Genomic DNA, 21,033 nt, shown 5'->3' on the forward strand with positions numbered 1-21,033 from the left:
CTGCTAGCTTGGTTATTAATGTAACCGCTAACTGTTACTGATACAGCTAGTTAGCACAGTTAGCCATGCAGCTAGTGGTGTTGTCAAAAATATAGAAATATTGTAAAATATCAACACTTTCAATACTCATTTTCCACAGTATTGATACTGATCCTACTGCTCTCTCTTGTTCCCCACAGTGTGTTCAAGTTATATTATTATTATATATTATTTTAATATATAAATGTTGTGCTTAACACACAGTACTAATGTCTTAATATATATATCTTTTAATACAAATCCCTGTGGTATCCAACATGGTATTGAAAATCAATATTTTTCAAGGTAATTTGTATTGAAGTTAGAAATTCCAGCTACTGCAGCTACGTTAGCCGTCCTGACTCAGGGAGCCTCGAGTCAAACCCTCCATGAAAACCAGCTCAGAGCTGTACGCTGTCCTCAAACTGAGTTTTTCCTTTCTAGTCTGGCCGTTATCACTGCAAGATGCTAATCCGGGCAGAGTCGGTGAACCGCTGGCTTCATGCCGGGGGGGCGTAATGCACATTCAGCACTACAGTCAACATCGATCAATAACCGTGAGTCCCTCCCTAACACAAAACACCCCAGCAGCCATTTCATGGGAATTTAAGTATCAAAAGTAAATAACACAAAAATGTACATTTCTGTGACGAGTCAGCCAATTATCATATGTTGTGTTTATCATTTTATTGAATATTGTAATATTAAAAAAAAAAATCTGACTGTCGATAAAAAATTATTAATTTTAAAAATGCTTTACTTTGACGCAGCATGTAGCAGAAAATGGAAAAGACTCCTATTCCCTGTGATGCCTTGTGCAAATTATGGCCGGCAGTCCTTGTTTTCAGAGTGATTAGTGCAGCGTTTCATTCAATCCTGGAGATCTCGGTTAGCAACTTTTATCAAGTGATTACTACAAACAATATTATTATTGCTCAGCCCACTTAGCGAATGCTTCTAAAGCCTTGAAAGTGCCTCCTGTGGTCAGTTATCATGATTATTTGTTGCTTATGCTCGTTCAACCGGGCACCGCAGTATTCACCCGTTTGCTTCCCGGGGAAACTGAGTACTGACCTCATCTGCATCTGACGGCCTCTCCAGGAGGACCTGGGATTTGCTCACGCTCCACTCTTTCCTGTTCTTCCTGGCGATCCTGTTGTCCTCCTCCGAGCGGGACAACATGGAGGTCCTGCGGTCGCTGGGACGGGACAACAACGAACTGTTTGTGAATAATCAGGGAGAAAAGACGAAACAGAAAGATGTTGAATCATGAAAACAAAAAGTGGTTCTGATTTGAGCAAAAGGAAAAAAAAAACAAGTGTTTGAAGGGAGCAGCCTGTGTAGTGATGGCAACACAGTGTCAGACAACAGCAGACGGAGGGGAGGGGAGGACAAAGGAAGCAGGAGAGGAGGCAGGACTGACTCTTGGGAGGAAATGCAGGAGGGTCCATCTGAGGATGCGGAGCCGCTGGAGAGGCCCGAGGAGGCGTTGGACAGGGTTGAGACAGTGGACATGCGACGCAGGGTGGAGGACAGGATGTAGGGCATCACCACGGAGCCCACGCGACTCTTCTTCCTCTCAGTGAGCGAGCAGGGCTGGGACACACAAATGGGATTAAGCATCATCGGGGAGTCTTGGCAGGAGGAGGAGCACAATGACGGGCTGAACTCGGGTTGCAATGGACTGGCTAAAGGAAGATTTATGGTCCTGCGCTAATATAATGTACGCTGCTTTGAATGAGAAGCGTTTGATAGGAAGGCAAGAGGGCCAATAGCTTAAGTTGGCACGCTCTTACATTAAATTGAGTTTGCGGTTGGCAACGCACCAAGGTTATGACGCCATAATGCTTCTCCACTTTCTCCCGAAGGTCTGCGAAGCAAGTCACCAGACGGTTGTGTAAGGGCTTCAGCTGCTCCGTCGTCTTCTCCCCGTGGATGCGAATCCCATCTGCCAAGAGAGGGATCTGGAGGGGAAGACGAGCGCTTAAGAGTTACGAAAACGTGTTGCGCTTTGAGGCCAGTGTCAGTGACAATGATGGTGGAGGGACTCACCTGCAGGGCGATGAGCTGTTTGAGGACCTCTATGCGCTCGTGGTCTTCTGGGTGCTCTTGGATGTAGGTGTCCGTAAAGAACGCCTGCAGAGGATGAAAACAGGAGGAAAGTTGGGCAGCTTGCTTGAAAATATAGCTGCAAGTACCAACGAGCAGGTTTCCACAGCATGGCAAAGAGGCCGGGCGGTCCCCTTATGAATAAAACTAACTGAGAACAGGCCCGAGGCCAGTTTAGCTCCTGTTAATGAACAAAGGACTTACAAATTCATATTAATATTTGCAGTTGTGTGATTTAGGCCCATCTGCTGTTGTGTAGTTTGGCAATATTCTATAGCAGCAGAAAGTAAATGACCAAAATGTGTCTCCCTTAACGTGCCAGCGCTCTCCACCCTCCCTTTGTGCGGCGCCATGCGGGCCCAAGAAACTCACAATTACAAATCACATGTCGTACATCACTCACATGGCGCTGCTGAGCCAATCAGATCTGTGTATTGTTAAAGCGGAGTCTGACAGATATACACACAGACATTAACAGAGCTTTTCATCAGGAACAGACTCCTCCATGTTCCTTCTTCCCACAGGCACTTCAAAATCAGTATGAATCATATCTGAGACTGTGGAGATTATTAAAAGCGCCGAACGCAAACATATAGACTCAAACTGAACTGAAGGGCAAAGACATCAAATATTTCATATGGCGCTGAGTCATAACGCATGTTAGACATGATGATGCTCTGGACGGTTGCTTGAGGAAACGTTTGTCTAACTTGACCTCTTTCAGTTTTATCTTTCTCTCTCTGAACCAGCATCCTTCATTTCAAACCACACCAGCGACGCGGTCCGGTTTGATCCAGACTGAAACATCTCAATAACTAAAGACGGATCTGAGATAAAATGTTGTGCAGATACTCGTGTTCCTCAGAGGACCAACCCTACTGACTTCAGCAATCCTGACTTTTCCTCTAGTTTCACCAGAACCATCAGCCTCAGCTGTGTGGCTCCACCTGATGACTGTTTTCATTGTCTATTAATCAACATTCGCTCAATGAATCGATTAGTTTGGTCTGAAAATGATGAAACATTTCGTTTGTTCCTCAAAGCCCAAGACGACGTCCTGAAATGTCTTGTTTAGTCCACAAACCAAAGATATTCAGTTTGCTGTCACAGAGGAGGAAACATGAAGAAATATTCACAGTTAAAAAAGCTGGAATCAGAATTTAGATTTTTTTTTTCCTTAAAAACTGCTGGAAGCGAATATTCAATAACTCAACAATTACTTGCTGTTGCTCTGCTCAGCTGTACTTTGTGTTCAGTTCCCTAATGTTGTTATCGGCAAAAACTGAGTATTGATGGGGTTTAAGATTATTTTTTGGGCTTCTGGGCTTTTATTTGACAGAACAGCTGAGAGACTGACATGAAACCAGGGAGGAAAGGGGGGAAAACACATGCAGCAAAGGGTCAAAGGTCAGATTCAAACCCTGGCCGCTGCCTCCGGTTCACGGGCTGCCTGCTCTACCAGCTGAGCTATCGGTTCACTCTGCTGGAAAATTGTCTTATTGAGCAAAAAAATGCCAAACCTTCTCATAGTTGGAGAAGCCGCCCATGACAGCAGGGTCAACGATGCCGCTGAGCATCATGGACAGAGGGTTGATGGACAGGGAGCGATCGCAGGCCTGCTGCTGCACGAGGTTACTCAGCTTCTCATTGGCCATCTCCATGGTCTCCACGGCGTTCTCCAGGGGACTGATCTCCTCCTGTTCATCGGGAGAGTGACGTCAGCAATCCAGTGAGGATTTTTAGGATGTGAACGAAACAAGAAAACAAGAGCTTAAACGTGGAGGCTGCTTCTTACCACTGAGACAGATTTGACCTCGAACCATTTCAGGATGCCGGGGAAGCGATAGGCGGTGATGTAAGTCGTTCTCTCGATCCACATGGTCTGTAGGGCAGAATTAATACCAATAAAATATAAAAGGGTGACATTTTAGTGTCGTCGTTAATCTTCGGAGGGAGGCATGTGCAGAGACGGCTTGTTTATGCGTTTTTTGTGGATTTATGTCTGTGTGCTTACATATATGCGCCGGGTGCTTTAGAGTAAACTTAAAAAGTGCTCACTGCAAATTCATTGTCTGGGTCCTTTTCACCTTTCCTGAAGGGCCTGGAATACTGGAACTGGTCCACTTCATTGGTTCTGTAATAGCTGCGAGAGAACAGGGAAGGACAGCAGTGAGTTAGCGGTTTGACCAGAGAACTATAAATCCCAGGGTGTTCACGAGAAAATAAATCAGCCTTTAAGTGTTCTGTTACGCACTTTAATATCTGCTCTGGAACCCCCTTGTCTTTAAACTGGTGCGGCACGGTGAGAACGGGCTTGACAGTGAAGCTCTGGATGTCTGAAGTTCAGCTAAGGATAAGAGCGAGATTATGTGGAGGAGAAGACAAAGCAAAGTTTTATTGAATCAGATTATTTTTAAATCTGTAATTGTCAGGAGTCCACAGCCGTGCTGCAGCTCTGTGAGGCTGAGCTGAGGCACAGCAGGGCTTTGAGTCTGACAGCCACAGAGCTCAGAGTCACTGACGTGTTCATGTTCAGCAGGTGTGTTTACCATGAGCGCCGGTTTCTGTGCAGCTGATTAGCATGCTAACATTTACTGATTAACAATTAACACAATGCGCTGCTGATTATGTTGTTAATGTCATTCTTATTTGGGGGGTTTAGTCATTTTGACCTGAAGACGACCCTGAGTGAGAAGTTAAAGCTGGTGTTGATAAGTTATATTTGTAGAAAATCAATCAATAAATCAAATTCTCTGGCAAACAAAGAAAAATAATAACACTACCTGTCTGTCTACCTGCCTGTGGACTCATTGCACATGACTGGACTCTTTCACAGGGCTAGGCGGACGCATTGCTAAAGCTATTAGCATGCTAGTGGTGCAAGAATGGCAGAGAAAGTGCAGCTAAAATTTCCCAATGCTAACATGTTAGCTTGACAGCTGTGAGTCCTACCGTAGCCATGTTTGTTGCGCTAATGTTGGGGTGAGGTGACTGAATATGGTTAGCAGCTAACCCAGTTAGCACAAAGCACACAGCTATAGCAGTGAGCAGTAACTGATGGGCCAGGCAGACTGAGGTTTGTTTGTGACGGGTTTTTTGCTTTTGTGTATGATTGTGGAATTCAACAGGATTGTTAATTTCTGTATTTATGAGAAGAAAAAAAAAAGTTAAGAGAGCTTGTTGAACTAGCGACCTAGCCGCTAACACATCTCCCAGCTGGCCAGTGAGAGCCGTTGGTGACGGATCTGTTCTGTGCAGAAATGGTTCTGTCAGTTAAAGAAGGTGACCTCAAATGTGCCTGAATGACTTGTTAAAAATAAATCTTTCAAACTAAGTTCAAATGGTTTTAACCATTGTAAAATTAATAGTTCACTGTTATCTAAAAGAGAATTTAATGAAGTGATCAAAAAATCTTTGTGGACACATGGGAAGTTTGGATTTTCTATTAAACAATACCTGTGGGAGGTGTTGAGATAAAATATGTTTCAAACGTCACAGCAGAGATGTCAGCAGATAACAGTCTCCCTCCACAATAAGATAAACTTCAACAGGAATTAGATACGTTTTATAGAAAGAGTCGAAGGCGCTTTGATACCAACCAGATTAAAACTGGGTGAGAAAAATAGCAAAGTGCTGTTTTAATATAGAAACAAGAAACAGGGAGAAATTCAATGTGTACTTTAAATAAAAACAACTTTACAATAGAGGATGACACTGTTATGTTATTTTAGTGTGATAATGTGTATTAATTCGTTTTAATAATGAAAAACAATCTGAAACGTGCCGCCAATATAAACTTTTCCTGTCTTTCAGTTGTACAATAATTTTGAACAGGCACGTTTGTGGTAACCTGAAGATAGAGGCCGAGACTTTTTCATTTTGATTCTTTAAAAAGTTTGATACTTTAAAAAGTAGCTTTCTCCTGCTGGTTTCTACAATTTTATCAAAGTTGTTAAAGTTCATCCGGAGGGGGACGACTAAACTAAATCTAAATCTCATAGCTGTTGAAATATTCCACTTAACACCACAATGTTCATCCACATTCACACACTGATGGCGGAGGCTGCCGTGCAAGCTGCCAACTGCTCATCAGGAGCAACCCAGCAGGCAGCCGGGGGAGCCAGGGATTCGAACCAGCAACCTTGCGATCACTTCCGACCCGCTCTACCTCCTGAGCTATAACTGCCTTCAGTCTTGTGCTGCTAACGTGGCTAAACTTCTTGATAAACAAAAAGCTTTACTGTGGCTTATTATTATTATCGTATAAGGATACGCTGTGCAGGTGAGTTGCTGATGTTGTCACCAGGGGGCGCTGTGCTGGTCATGCGTGTTGCGTTGGGGAACTGAGAGAGCAGCTTTAAGCTGAAGTCTTCCAGCCACTCGTACTCCTTCCCTCGGTAGATGAACATCTTGTTCTGCGGCGGAGAATAAACACATTAAACGAGCTTATGTTCCCCATCACACGAGAGGCGAGCTCGAGCAACGCCGTGGACTGAGTTTTTTCATTCCAACATTCCCTCGCATCATCAAAAAAGCCAATAACCTTTATCGGCATTATTGCACATCGCCCTGAGAAATGTTTAAAGAAGCAGCTCGTTGCGTAAGCACGCTGCATGATGATGTCTATATTTATTGAAATAGGTAATTATTTTTCTTACCCTGAGGAAAGAAGGGAATCCGAGGCCGTAATATCCCACAGCAAAGTACTCCGGCTGCGGCCGCATCGCGTGCATTATGTTCTCGTAGAACTTGGCTTGTTTTTTCTGTGGCGGGGGACAAAGAGGACGGTGAGGCTGCAGCACACACTGTGGTGTAATTAGTCTCTTTGTGGTTACAGAATGAAATCGTTGAAAATAAATTAATTTCAATAACATCTTCAAAAAAAAAAGAAATGTGATTGCTCTCATTTTCTTTTATGCAATTATGAGAAGAAGATTATTGGAGCATAATCACGAACGCTGAGACTTTATAAATAGATTCATTCAAACTCAGGAACATCAGGAAACACAGTGCTGGTGCAAAATGAGTCGATAAACAGGTTGACACACGATTATCTCTTCTGCATCTCCTCAGGTTGTTTTTCAGCTTATTGTGCTCAATTCTTGTCCACAATCACACGTCAATAGTCCAAATGAGGCAATAACAACACAATCATCTACATTCAAGCTCATGTCAGTCAGCAGAGCGTCCGTCTTCACAGGTTTTTGAGTGTGTTTCTGTTTACAGCTGATTTAAACTGCACGTGTCCTCTTACCAGCAGCTGGCTCAGCTCCATGAAGTCAAACATGTGGCTCTCATGCATCTTGGCCAGCTGCTTTCCCAGCTCAATGGCCTTCTCCCACATCTGAGAAAGACAAAGTGCATCGCTCAGTTAAAAAAGGGGGACATAAAGCAATGACGTAAAAACACAGGAGCACCGGCTAGACTTCTGCCATCTGGCTGCCACGGCTGTCCTCGGTGAAACCCCCACCCTGCCGGCTTTAGAGGGAAAACATTTGCAGCCGGTGAGAAATCTGAGTACTGACACAACAAAGAAACCTGCGGCTGGTGTGAGAGCTGAAGTAACTTCCCCTCGAATTTCATAACACCGACTGATTTCACAGAACTCTTTGGGTAATTTATGACGATATAACGACGTGTAACTTTGGCATTAGCTCACATGCAGAGCAGTTGGTGTGGGCGAAGGGATCCGGGCTTCATCACCGGCATCATGTTCTGCCACGTCATGGACTGCATGATGTGCATCTGATGTGTTTTACAATATTATAAATGATGTGTTTTTGTGTCGCTGCAGTAACATGCAGTTAGATAGCTGAACATGTAGTCATAGAACTGGAGTTACATCGAGTAACCTTTGCCCACCAAGCCTTTTTTTTGGGTGTGTGTGTTTTCTTAATCCTTTGTTACACACACACACACACACCTTGCACACTGAGTCCGGTGTGTTAATTATTCTATGGTTTGCGAAAATTCACATTACGAGACAAAATAAGTTTGTGATCCGCTCACTTCTTAAAAAAAAGATAAAAGGAGATACTGTTTCCATCAAATCCTGAAAACAAGATGGAGGAGCTTTGAGATTATTGAAAGAAATCACCGATTTCCACGAGCCAGTTGATCCTGACCTGCACAGCGGCTGGCGGTCAATACATGTGCGGCAATTTCACCAAAAAAATAACTGACTTGGTGTGAAAGGCCTGAACTCAAACTTCGGTTACACGAACATGTAGTCGTGTGAACAAAGCGCCAGAATTTCTGCGTCGATGTTTGCAAGAAGCAACAAACGTCTTCATCTCCTCCCTCCATCAGAGGAAGTGAAGACCCACTGGAGTAACTGCAGTTTTGATTGAATTGTCCCTTTTAAACATTTTACTTTGGGCTGCATCCTCAACGAGGCCCAGCTACATTAAAGGCAGCATCCAAGAGGGAAATTTCTGACAATTGTCTTTTTTTTTTTGTCTCATCGAAGACAATAAATCATCTTCCTCAGGAGAAATAAAGACAGGACGGAGCAGGAGACCAGATTCATCTGAGACAAATTATCCCGTCCAGGATGAGAAAACAACTAAAAAGCAGTTATCTTGTTACCTCTCAGAGTTTGGTTTTATTTGTTTTATCAGAAATAAATCATCTTTTTATTCGGTGATCGCTGAATTCTGACCGGTTTCTCCTAAAACCCCCCGAGGAGAAGTAAGGAGCAGAAGTATAAATCAATCTGAGACGAGTTAAATCCAGTTCGAGAGTCAGAGCAGAAACACTAGAGAGAGTTTCACTGTGCCCACTGGCCTCTCAGGTTTTCTACTTAACATTATGGAGCAATAAAAAGACACTGAAGGGAAAAAGACTGGATTGATGATTCAGATCTCAATGTTGTCAAACGTTGGTATCAGCTGCGTCTGATAAATTGTTTGGGGGCAATAACTTAAGAACCACATGAGAAAATGTGTGATGAGGAAGGATTGTTAGAGTTCAAGCCTGAAACCTGCAATTTAGTTTTTTGTTGCTTTACTTTTTATTTTGCACATTCGTTCCCCAGATGATGACGCTCAGGTCTTTTGTTGGAGTGTTTGGTATTAAGGGACGGTCAAGAGAACGTTAAGCCTCACTTGAAGCTGAGTATATGAGCAGAGCAGTCGGTTAAATGTGAAAACCTGTTCACGTTCTTTATTGTGCAAACCTACTTAATACTGCAACATAACCTCAGCTGGCTCTGTTGTTAACGTTACACTAAAGCTGCTCCTGCTCTGTGATCCTCATCAGTACGTGTTGCTGCTGAATGTAAATGTGCTGGATAGACACGGCCTCAGGTGAACTCTATAAACTCTATAAACTTTGGGTTTCTACAAATAAATGCTGGTGAGATGTTGAATCCTTCTCGTTGTCTAACTCCAAGAATGAATCATATTACATTTACTAATTAACCAACATTATCAGGCAGGAAACTCCTCCCACAACACATGTGACTCATTTTTTGAAGCCAATAAACACATATTACAAACACATGTATCATTTTTCTTTCTTAAAGGTGCAATATGTAAGAACTTTAGTTTCAAACAATCATAACCAAAATGAAATAACAGTTTCTATGTTATGGCGCTGCTTCTCCAGTTTAAGAAAGGTTTAAGAGAAACTAAACAGGAATAATCTTCTCGCTGATGGTCTTGTTTTAATTGCAGGTCATATCGTCCCAGCAGCTAAGACTCACCTTTCCTTTGTCCAGATAGCAGATGATCTCCTGGAAGAGCCTCTCCTTCAGCTCCTGTTGGGTCCACACGTGATCCCCGTCTCTGGGTATCAGATGAGGAGCGCAGGGTTTGTCCGACCACTGAGGAGGAAAAATCAACATTCAACATTCAGGTAAACATGGTGATTCTTAGCAAAGATTAAAAGAGCTCAAACATAAGAATAATCTGAAGTGTCGGAGACCTCCAGCAGCTCAGCATGTAGCAGCAGAGTGTAGGCCGCCTCCGTGTAGTTCTCACAGTCCAGGTGCAAATCTCGCAGCTTGTACAGGTACCTGGTTACAAGAGCACATCAGTTACACACAGTTAGCCACTCGGTCCAAACACCATTAGCCCTCTCCCTCTGTGTGTGTGTGTGTGTGTGCGTGCGTGTGTGTGTGTCTCACCGGATGTAAATGTCCTCCCTCTTTTTTTCTTTGTAGAAATTCTGAAACAGAATAATTGTATATTGTTGAAAAACACATATTTTCCTCAAGCACTTCCCAGAGCAGCCGGGGTGATGCTTTATGCACGCGCACAAACGGCGTTGTGTACATATAGGCGCAGGGCGTACCAGCACGTTGACAGTGCAGCTCATGCGGTGCTCAGGACTCTCGTCGTGTGTGATGGTGCGGTACGCCAGCAGATTCTCCAGCAGGCTGCTCAGCAGCAGAGCCAGCTCCTCTCCCGACTGTGACAGGTATCTGTGGCGCCTGCAGTGCTCCAGTAAGCTGCACATACAAACAAACTTCAATCACAGAGTGCTCTTTAGCTGTAAAGTTTATCAGTTTGCCAAAGTCAGACCATTAAAATCTGTTTTTGAGATAGTTTGGGATGGTATATTCCTCCTCCGAGGGGTTTCTATTGATTACAGGTTGCTTAAGATTCTAACAGACTTTCGTGTCCTTCTGGCTCCTCGAGGACTTCTTCAAAAACACTATCTTAAAGACCTTTGTTGTATTTTAGAAGCAATCCTATGTGAGTTCCCTATCACACAGAGTCGATGGATTTTTCATCGGCACGCTGTAATACTTAAACAACTTTCAGAATAAAAGAAATATTTTCCGTTTGATCTGCTCCTCTGCCTTACGTTTTCTCCAGGAGGACTTTGTACTGCTCATCCCCTCGGCCTCCTTCTACCTCTTGATCCAATTTTGTTATCAGTTCGTTCTCAAACTGCAAAGATAAGACGGGAATTAAAAATCACGCCACCATACACATCTCAAATGTCATATTTAGCCGGGAGCTGCTTCAGTTGACTCAAAACAAGAAACACCACAGTGCAGTGAAGCTCTGAAGTCGCTTTCTACCGTTTCAAACGTGCGTCCGGGGCTGAAGTTGTGCTCACACTGCATCATATCAAAGAAGATGGGGATGGTAGCCTTCCTCAGCTCGGGCTCAGGCACCAGCGTGACCTCCAGCATGGGCCCGACCATGGCCGGGATGAACTTCATTTTGTGGGGGCCTGAGGGACAACAAAACATTATCACACAGAAATATCGGAGTCTGATTTGAGAAGGCAATAAGCTGCCTCTTCATTTCTCAACAAACAGAGGACAAATCTAATAATGTGGTAAACAAAACAACAAGACTCCGTGAAACTGGACAATATAAAATATTGTCTTGTTATTCCCCTTGCATTACTGGAAGGCACTGAATAAACTATCCCACAAACTCTTTGATAACTGCGGCGTTATCAGATGCTGCAGCGTACTCACCAAGATTGTACCACATATCTCTGATCTTAAACCCGACAGTCTTCCTCATGTCTCCGTATCTGTGGTAAATGTACAATCAAAGACGTGTTAAATGAAGTTCTCTCTTTTCAAATAATCTTTTTGATGAATTGTAAATGATCTCACTTGTTCAGAATCTTATTCCGTTTCTCTTGAGAGAATGACTCCAGCTGCAGCGTCTTGTGGGTGAGGAACGCCACAGTCAAGTGAAAGTAGTTATTCCACAGCTGCGAGGGGAACAGGGTTTTCAAATATTAATGCACTAATTACCTTCTCATAACACTGGCTTTTGATTTTGTGATTAATAAGAAATGTGACCTCAACCGAGGTGACGAGCGAGAGACGCACCTGGAGCTCAAAATGCGCCTGGTCCAGAAAATACATGTTGAGGACGTCCGAGTACTGGTTGATGGCCCTGAGGAAGACCTGCATCTGCACCAGGTTCATGATCATCCAGTCAGCCGGGAAGACGTTACCCATGAGGTCCTTAAACATGATGAACGTCTCCATGAGGAAGTCCTGAGGGTGGAAGAAGAAGAAGAATTAAATCTTTACTGCACACTGTCGCTTTCAAGAAATGGGTCATTCCATATAAACTCACTGAGGCGCTCCCACTTAATGTCACTGATGTACATGAAAAAATAATGAAAACTTCATCTAATTCATGGGACCGTGCAAAATCCTACAGCTGCACTTCAAATATGGTTTTAGTAAATAACAAGTTTGGCCCTCAGAGCTTAATTTAATATTGTTTGTGTATTCTTAGGGTCAGCGTTTCTTCTGGTCGTTCAATTTTCTTTTTAGAAACTGGTATAAAAACAAAAAAAGGAAAGAGTGGTTATTTGTTTGTTTTAACCCAATCCAGTGAATTTATTTTTTATTTTTTATTCTTTCCACTGGCTGTCATATTACACACAGTGGTTTTATTTCATATGTAGATATTTGTACTGTGACTACAAGGTTTTCTCTTTGTGTGATACCCAATGAGCCTCTTCTGGCAAGTTAAAGCTTGTAAAGTCTTGATTTGTTCTCTGTGGACAAAATATTCATTTTTAGCTCTTCAGCTCAAAACACATTTATTATTTCAGAATTTCAAACGTGTCAGAACAAATTTCTGACAGCTATTGAAATGACTGTGTGTTGAAAATCATCCTCGGAGTCTCCTGGATGCTCGAGACAAATTTCAAACCAATCAAGTGGAAAAAAGAAAGCGATTTGTAGGAAACTGTTTATTTCAAAAATCACAAAAATGATGAAATGTATCTCAGAGGGACAAAGAGAAGAAAATCCACAACGTTTACTGAAAAAAGTTCTGAATTGTGAGTTGACACAGAATGACCCAAATATAATAATACTGTAGTAAGACCTACATTTTAACCAAACTCAGCAAATCCACATGTCAGACACGCTTAATGGAGGCCCACTGACATCCTCATCATGTCCGTCCAGTCCGCTGCATGAAATGTCTATAATCAATATTCTCTTAAGGAGCCGTAAGTGGCCCGGCTGGTTTTATGCCTGTTATTGATGAGATGTTTCGGGACAAGATGTAGCCGACAGCGGAGGGAACTGGGACACTTACAATGATATCCTGTCTCGTCTTGAAGGTGCTGATGTAGTGGGCGTAATGCATGTCATCCATTTGCTTCAGGACGGCCGTCATGCAGGCGAGATAGTGACCCTGCAGCAGAGGAGTCGCTATTACTCACATGATTTCAGAGCATTTACTACAAAAACATGCATTTACAGCTCATATTCCCTGTATTTGTATTTTGCTAACAGATAGTACTGTATTCAATATGTTAGTATTAACACTGAAACAAACGCTGTAACATCACAGTGTGTCTTACAATGAGAGGGGACGATCTGTCCATGCTGATGACGGTGCGGTTAACCCTGCGAAGAAGCCGCTCCATTATCAGCTGAACGTGGCCTCTGGTTGGACCCTGCACAGACAGAACAGCCTCAGGCACAATCACCAGCTGAAACACAGCCACACTGACACGCTGCAGAGGCTCGGTCCACCCACGTTACAGAATTATCATTTTTGGGGGGATTGTTTTGGTTTTGCTTTGAGATACTTGTCCTGAGATTTCTCCTTCACTGTTACACAACAGAGTTGGAAGGACTTTGTTTTGTGGCGCTCACAGTTTTGAAAGTAGATTTTAAAAATTCAACAGCTGTGTGTCTTTTAGAGACGCTGTTCCAGTTACTGTGGATAATGAATAAAGTTGTCTTCAGTAGAACAAATATAGAAACTAGAGCTTAAAAACAATTAGTCCATTAATTGATTAATTAATTGACAGAAAACAGCAACTATTTTGATAATAAATACCCCTTTTCAGGGCTGGTTCAGCGCCAGTGCCTTTTCCTGAACCCGATCTTTTAATTTCAACAACCAAACAACTGGCTGTCTGTGAGGAAAACTGGTTCATGAGAAGCACCAACAACCAACAACACCTCCCGGCTGGCGCTGGGGCTGATTCGGGGATTTGGTTCAACCAGGAACCTTTTAGGAACCGGCTTTTCCACGGCCCGAGAGCCACCGCAGAGTCACATCGTTACTGTATACGTTTCCAAATTCCCAGCATTGCCAGGAACCACTATGACAGACTGGCTTCAATTTGGCGGTCTAATCATTACCTAATGATGATTAATAAAGTCCCTGTCTGTTCTAGTAACTCATCATTATCTAATATATAATCATCAAATCACATTTATTTAGGAACTACTCATTAATGATTAATTATCAAGTAGTTCCTGATTCGTTCCTCACTCGCTGCTCATTAACTTCTCTCATCTCATCTACGTTATCTTTATATCTTGTGCTGTGAGTTCAGCTGAGGCTTCAGAAAGTTGTGATCATCGTACATCCTGTTGCTGTCAGTGTTGAATTGCTGTGAGCGTCACAGATGAATTCCATCCACATCCATTGTGTTTGGGTGTTTGCAGAAAACCACAGAGACAGACAACTGAAAACCTTGATAAATAAACCCCACGCTGTCTGCGTGACTAGATGTTCCAAATATCCACCCATCCGTTCAGTCTGAAGCGTGTATCAGGGTGTTGGTCACAGTGAAAGCTCAGTCTCTCTTCGCTTTAGCTACATCCTCCAACTCCTACAGGGCAATACAACTAGATGCTACCAGCCCAGATGGGATATGTAATCCCTCCAGCATGCTCCGGGTCTGCCCCCGGGCTTCCTTCCAGTTGGACATGCCCATAAAACTTCTAAATAGAGGCTTAGGATCACCTCAGCTGGCTCCTTCTAATGCAAAACAGCAGCACTTTTACTCCAGGGTCTCTACGGATGTCTGAGCTCTTATAGGAAACTAATTCAGCTGCTTAGATCCACAATCTCTTTCAGACTAGATGTTATTTTCTTTAATTTTGCGTGCACCGAGCCTTTAATTTATAATCTGTGTGAACTCGAACTCCTCACCACATCCTTGCGGTCCAGGTTGTCCAACACGGTGCTGAGCAGTTGCGCGCAGGCCTCGTGGTCAGGTTTACACGAGTGGTCGTCCAGCTGCCCGCTCAGCTGGTCAGTAACAAGTGGCAGCAGCACATCTCGACAGTCTGCAGCCACAGAGCAGAGAAACACTCACTGCTCACTGGATCAAATAGCACATTTCCTGTTAATGGAGCTGACCTGACAGACGTGTATGTTGGACTGATGCTGGAGTTTTTTTTCCCTCCTTCGTCTTGTGTAAAAAGTCATTATGTGATTTTAAAGCCTGGAGGACTCCTACCTGGCTGCCTGAAAAGGTCACTCTCCACCATTTTACACATGCAGCCCAGCTTCTGACGCACGAGCTGAGAGTCGGGAATGCTCTCGATGAACTTGGCGAGGAGGACGCTGAGAACAGAATGAAAGAAAAGAGCAGCTGTGATAATCTTAATGCTTTGCGTAACTCACAGCTGGTAATTATTGCCACGGAGGCTAATGAGAAGAACATGTTACAGGTTGATTTTACAGCAGCAAGAATTGAGAATAAAGCCTTTTTTTTTGCTCAGAAGTAAATATGATAATTTGCTCTGAGACAGGCAATTATCATTTCCTGCCGTGCAAACCCACTGGAGAGTTACCTGAGCTCCACGGGATCAAACACCGTCTGGATGTCATTAATGATGCTGGGGAGGTATTTCAATATTGCTCCCTGTAAAAGCAAAGAATCATCAGGCTGCAGCGTGGGGATGTTTTTTATTCTTCAGTACAAAAAAGCTTTTTACCAGAGCTTCTCCTCACCTTCCCGAGACTGCCAACAGGGAGAGCACACTCACTTTGCAGTTAATTTGTAGACCTTTATACTGTAAAAACTTCCATAACAGTGTAACTAATTTTCACAGCAGGACCACTGCAGTCACACAACACTGAGAAATGCTAAGACTGGAAATGAAAGCAGCGTCTTCATACAGTCCGACCGGATGCTTTTTACTTTTACTTTCAAGCTGGAAAATGATCGATTTGCGAAATTTAAAGATGTTTTCACATGATTTTCAGTTCAATCCAACTACAAAGGGAAGGAATCTCCTTTGTCGTCCTTTGCATATCTCAGAAACCATTCATCTGATCTACTCCACACTCGGCAGCTGTGTTGCCGTGGGCCCAAGGACGTTCAGTAGAGCTGCACAATACGCACGTGTATTTTGACGGATAATACGATTGTGCTACGAGTCACCATTTGCGCGAATGATCTTTTTTTTTTCACAGAAACAACAATTGAAATCCTGATTAAGTGACATTTGTTACATGTGTTGAGGTCAAGCAAACATGTTTCTTCCTGTAGGCCAGGACGTCCCTGCAGCTCTGCAAACCTTTTACTTTTACTAACATAATGATGTTCGTCACATTTTGCATTCAGCGAAAAATTGCAGCTTCTTGCAATTTGGATATTGCACTTGACCATAATGTGATTTTAATAATATTTTGATAGAAAGGTGCATTAAGTAGCTTTGGGGAAGAAATTGTAATCGGACCAAGTAGCTTCTGTTCTAGCTTCAAACACCTCACTCCTCTCTGAGGGCAGCTTGTTGTTGTTATATTAATACATCTATTTGAATTTGTATTACTCTTTTATTGATTTTGTAAATATTACCTTTCTGAGTTAGAGTTTCTTTTCCAAAACTACAATGTGCACCTTTAATTGTGCAGCCCTAAAGTGCAGTTTTGTATTTGATGTAATTTGGACACATGAAACATTCAGTATTAATAAACTCTGAATAAACAAGCGAGCAGCAGTCTGTAGAGCAGCGGGGGCGAAGCTTCAGGCGGTCTGAGATCCCTAATTGATTTGAAAAGATGTTATTTACACCATTTTTAAGCCGAAACCTTCATTTAAATTTGCTAAGCTGTGTGAGCGGGCAGCCCGTCTGAAGTGGGTGCACAAGCTCGACCTCACGTCGAGGCTGTAAATAACATCTTCTCTAATCAGGTCGGGATCTCGGGGCTTCTGGAGACTTGGATTTCACCACCTGACGAGCTGTATGGAGCCATATTATGCTGATTTTTTTGTTGTTTTGCTGTGAAGCTTTAAACTTCACCTGACTTTCATCAGCGTGGGGGGAAGAGATGAGGACTGAATTTACATTTTTTTGGGGTGAACTGTTAAAATACTGATTCTCCAGTTCAGAGAAAACCGTCTATAAATGTGTCACAGCGATCCTTTCTCTGATGATCAGGCATCTGAATAACAGATTATTATCAAAACACAGCAGCAGAAATGAGATTACGTTGATTAGATTATTGAATCAAATATTATAACGTTAATGAGAAGTTTTCGTTATTTATTTATGGTGAATTAACTGTTTCATTCATCGAGTAATGCTTAAATAACCTCGGGGATAATCGATAATTTAGCTGTTACATTAATCGACTAATGGAATCGTTGGATTAATCAATTAAAAAAGTCATGATTAGGTGCAGCCCGACCCAAACAACGTCAGAGCCAGAGCCACGTAGAGAGACAGATAACCCTCCTCCTCACTGGTGCCTGTTTTACCTAACGAGGCGTCTTCTAATTTGAGTTTTATGTTTTGATAACACAACACAGTCAGTGTCGAGTGTGAAGTGGTTTAGATGAGTGGCTCTCAAGAAAGCTGCATGAAGCAGAAACAAAGGCCAGTTCTGAACAGGCTGATTTCACTGGTAATACAAAAATAAAAGAAGTAAAACAAAAAACAGCTACCGGAATCAATTTGTCTTCAGCTTACCTTTATCTTCACCCCCTCATCCAGAGGTCTGTCCATCAGAGTGTTGAAGGACAGGAACAGGGTTCGAATGGAGTTGAAGAAAGCGTCCCCGTCCTCACTGTTCCCGTAGAATCTGAAAAACAAGGCCAAGACTGCATCACAGGTACTCATCCTCAGGATCTGGGAGCGAAGCGCTGATACTTGTGCGGCAGCGTACCTGAGATAGAGCACCCGTGACTGCACAATAAACCTGAACAGGTACTTGAGGGCTTTGAGTGCAGCGTAGAGCCTCTCGGTCAGGACGGGCTCCTCGGCGTGGCCCACGTAGTAGTTGAGGACCCGGGTTAGCTTCCTGAGAAAGTGAGTGAGTCAGGCAGGCATGGAGGTCTGCTGGTAATTTGGGTGTAGGTGGATACGAGGAGCAAAAGCAGCTCCAAAAATAAACAGCGTGAAGCGATCAGAGGTGGGAAACACAGAGCAGAGACTCACATGTAAGCCAAAGTGGCACTGAAGTGCTTGTTGATGTAGGTTTCCAGGACTGGGTTGAAGTGCTGGAATTTGATGTCACCAATGAGAGTGATTATAAACACCTGATTAGAAACGAGAAGGGGAAACAAAATTAAGGCCCGTACAAACCCAGGCTGTATATCAGTGGTTCCCAAGGTGTTTTATTACCTGTGACCCTTAAAAGTTACAGTCCTGAACGTTTTCATAAAATCAAATCCTGTTTTTGATACTTGTCAATGAATTTACATCCTGTAATTACCTCTGCATGTAATAGTTTTCCTCCATTCCTGTGCAGCATCACTGGTTATTATCTCATCTAACTGCAGGGTTCGTACTTCTCTTTAGTGGAGTAAAATTCAAGCCCTTTCGGGATATTTAAACCAAAAACTTCCAGACTCAAAGCCTTTCTCATCACATCTAAATTGTTACTATACTGTTAAATACTGTATATACTGTTAAGTATTTTCCAAAACTTTCAAGACTTTGTATGAACTGATATCAGCGTCATTGTTTACTGTTCACTCTCCTACTGCTGCATCAAACTGTATTATGTAACTGCTGATGCAAATGTAACATCATACTGACAAAGCTTTACATTTGCTCGTTTGTTGTTTCTTGTATAGTTCCTGAGCAGTGTAGCTGTAAGAGTCTCTATTCTGGGCCAGGTTGCGCCAGGAAACAACTAGCTTGTACAATATTACAATATGATGTCTGACCACGTACGTAGGCGTCTCAAATGACACTTGAAGGTGGAGTTCAGACATCGTCAAGTCAGAGAGATTGTTAAATATGGGTGTCACAGTGCACATTATCAGAAAGTCTCTCCTGGGAGGCATTCATAGTGTTGCACTTGCTTGTACAAGTGAAAAGTGACAGAAAAAGTTGAATATTGTCTGTTTCTGAAAGTTGACACTCCTTCACTTCATGGTCAAAGCTGTTGCATTGACACTATGGCCTGAAAACATACTCACCAAGGCGTTGAACACCAGGGTGTCATAGGTCTCCTTCTCTGAGGTCTCCATCATAATGTTGAACAGGGCGTCCAGAGTGTCCTGGAGAAACTGCAGAAAACAGAAGAAAAGTGGCATTAAAAAGGATGTTATACAACGTCTATCAAATATAGCAGCTCATTACATATTTAGTGCAGCATTCGTGATGCCAAGAGCACTCACTTTGACAATCTCCCCTCCCTCAACCTCCATCAGCCTCTGCAGGCTCTGGTCCAGATCTTCAGGGTTCGACCTCCAGTTCAACAGGCCCAGTAAATCCACTGCAAAGACATCAGCGCATCAGCACAGACACAAGTTTGTGTTGGTTCAGAGGGTTCACTCAACTAAATATTATCAATTACCTTTTATAATATCACAGAACTAATAATCTAAGGAGGAAACGCAATCTAACTTTTAGCTTCTGAGGTAAACCATTTTTTAGACAGCTCTGATGGAGCTCTGGATTCATCTGCTGACAGCTGCTTTACTCCAACTTTCTGCCTTGTAATCTGGACTCTTACAGTCGTTGTGGTTTGCACGCTACATGACTGACCAGTGACAGACGGTCAGACATTACAAGATCACGCACGTGAGCCGAGACACGGGAATGCTGCGGTCCAAACGGTCCGGGTTGTTTGTGCGCTGAATTGCAGTGGGGGGAAAAACAGTTCACAGGAGCACACGCCAATCGTCTTTTTGTCGGCAACTCTAATACTCGTCAGGAACAGCAAGATCAGGGCTGAGATCTTGTAGTGTGAGCCCTGGTGTAGGCCTATATAGGATATTAGATTGCTATTAACATGATTTATTCATGGGTTAAATAAACACATGATTTATTTAGCAGTTATCCTTATTACTATGCATGATTTTACCTGCTCTCTCTGTGCCTTGTAGATTCCAACCAATCTAGTCGTATTTACCAAAAAAGCAGACGGTATTCGGTTTTTGGCAAAGATCAGTTAATCTCTGGAGAAATTGCTGGGATCTGTATCTGGTTTTATAAGTTTGGTTTCTAATTCTTGCAGTAATCCATGTCTCATTAGAAGTCTAAGTCGGGATATGATGCACCTGCTGGTATCCTGATTATTCAATGTTGTGCAAATGTTATACACAATAAATTTCCTCTGGATTTTTATGTAGTGATCCCCCAACCTTAAAGTTCAACCCGCGCCTGTACACATCAGTATACATTCAGTAGCAGCAGCGCTCTGTGAAGATAATTGTGTTAAACGCCTGAAATTTCAATATAAACCTAATTAGATCTACATCAATCAACATCAACACATCAGCAAAATATTAGCAACACAGATCGGTTTAATTAATTTCCCAGCAATCGGGGGGGAGGAAATGATGGTGGCACTGTTTCTTTTCTTTAAGCTGACTGGTGACAGGACATCTTTTCATTATCACAGACTGGAAGACTGGGAACAATGGGAACGGCGCCCTGTGTTACCGTTCTGAGTGAGCTTGGTGGAGCAGGTGAGCGTGGCGAGCTGGAAGCTGTCTTTAGTCACAGGAATCACTCCTGAATGGTGGAACTGCTTCCCTGTCTGCTTCTCCTTTTCCTCCACCTCAGCCCAAGTCGCTGGCAAGGTGAGATAAACCTTTGCATCCTCCGCCTTCTTCACATCCACCTAGGAAATTCATAACACGGGGAATAAATCATGGAGCGTATTGATCGACTGAGATCTAATTTCATATTTATTGATTGGGGAGAGACTCATGCATAATCCATCTAGCCACTGTCAGCTACTCAAGACA

General features: G+C 42.9%; 1 protein-coding gene and 1 long non-coding RNA gene across 3 annotated transcripts in view; one reads left to right on the top strand and one right to left on the bottom strand.

The window, feature by feature from the left end:
* The window catches only part of dock5 (dedicator of cytokinesis 5), a 48,592-nt gene that overhangs the window by 3,941 nt on the left and 23,618 nt on the right, over nucleotides 1–21,033 (bottom strand). The window contains exons 18-48 of one of the 2 annotated variants that reach the window (XM_084360715.1): nucleotides 20,726–20,906; nucleotides 19,456–19,553; nucleotides 19,255–19,344; nucleotides 18,266–18,366; nucleotides 17,994–18,128; nucleotides 17,798–17,909; nucleotides 15,674–15,744; nucleotides 15,337–15,443; nucleotides 15,027–15,163; nucleotides 13,435–13,530; nucleotides 13,167–13,265; nucleotides 11,933–12,103; nucleotides 11,711–11,811; nucleotides 11,567–11,625; nucleotides 11,159–11,313; nucleotides 10,939–11,024; nucleotides 10,423–10,579; nucleotides 10,256–10,296; nucleotides 10,054–10,144; nucleotides 9,833–9,952; nucleotides 7,382–7,471; nucleotides 6,786–6,890; nucleotides 6,401–6,542; nucleotides 4,382–4,463; nucleotides 4,186–4,270; nucleotides 3,923–4,009; nucleotides 3,648–3,824; nucleotides 2,071–2,154; nucleotides 1,845–1,982; nucleotides 1,442–1,614; nucleotides 1,093–1,216 (exon numbers count right to left, since the gene is read on the bottom strand). In XM_084360715.1, the coding sequence (XP_084216841.1) occupies nucleotides 1,093–1,216; nucleotides 1,442–1,614; nucleotides 1,845–1,982; nucleotides 2,071–2,154; nucleotides 3,648–3,824; nucleotides 3,923–4,009; nucleotides 4,186–4,270; nucleotides 4,382–4,463; nucleotides 6,401–6,542; nucleotides 6,786–6,890; nucleotides 7,382–7,471; nucleotides 9,833–9,952; nucleotides 10,054–10,144; nucleotides 10,256–10,296; nucleotides 10,423–10,579; nucleotides 10,939–11,024; nucleotides 11,159–11,313; nucleotides 11,567–11,625; nucleotides 11,711–11,811; nucleotides 11,933–12,103; nucleotides 13,167–13,265; nucleotides 13,435–13,530; nucleotides 15,027–15,163; nucleotides 15,337–15,443; nucleotides 15,674–15,744; nucleotides 17,798–17,909; nucleotides 17,994–18,128; nucleotides 18,266–18,366; nucleotides 19,255–19,344; nucleotides 19,456–19,553; nucleotides 20,726–20,906 (3,495 nt within the window). Of the gene's footprint in view, nucleotides 1–1,092; nucleotides 1,238–1,441; nucleotides 1,615–1,844; nucleotides 1,983–2,070; nucleotides 2,155–3,647; nucleotides 3,825–3,922; nucleotides 4,010–4,185; nucleotides 4,271–4,381; nucleotides 4,464–6,400; nucleotides 6,543–6,785; nucleotides 6,891–7,381; nucleotides 7,472–9,832; nucleotides 9,953–10,053; nucleotides 10,145–10,255; nucleotides 10,297–10,422; nucleotides 10,580–10,938; nucleotides 11,025–11,158; nucleotides 11,314–11,566; nucleotides 11,626–11,710; nucleotides 11,812–11,932; nucleotides 12,104–13,166; nucleotides 13,266–13,434; nucleotides 13,531–15,026; nucleotides 15,164–15,336; nucleotides 15,444–15,673; nucleotides 15,745–17,797; nucleotides 17,910–17,993; nucleotides 18,129–18,265; nucleotides 18,367–19,254; nucleotides 19,345–19,455; nucleotides 19,554–20,725; nucleotides 20,907–21,033 lie in introns of both variants that reach the window. The other variant, XM_084360714.1, reaches the window with a different exon arrangement.
* On the top strand, nucleotides 510–20,768 carry LOC311261769. The gene is made up of 3 exons (XR_014623181.1): nucleotides 510–575; nucleotides 9,848–9,984; nucleotides 20,685–20,768. It is a non-coding gene; the product is annotated as an uncharacterized lncRNA (long non-coding RNA).

This window comes from Pagrus pagrus (genome assembly GCF_965226575.1).
Source record: "Pagrus pagrus genome assembly, chromosome: 8".
Classification (NCBI taxonomy): domain Eukaryota; kingdom Metazoa; phylum Chordata; class Actinopteri; order Spariformes; family Sparidae; genus Pagrus; species Pagrus pagrus.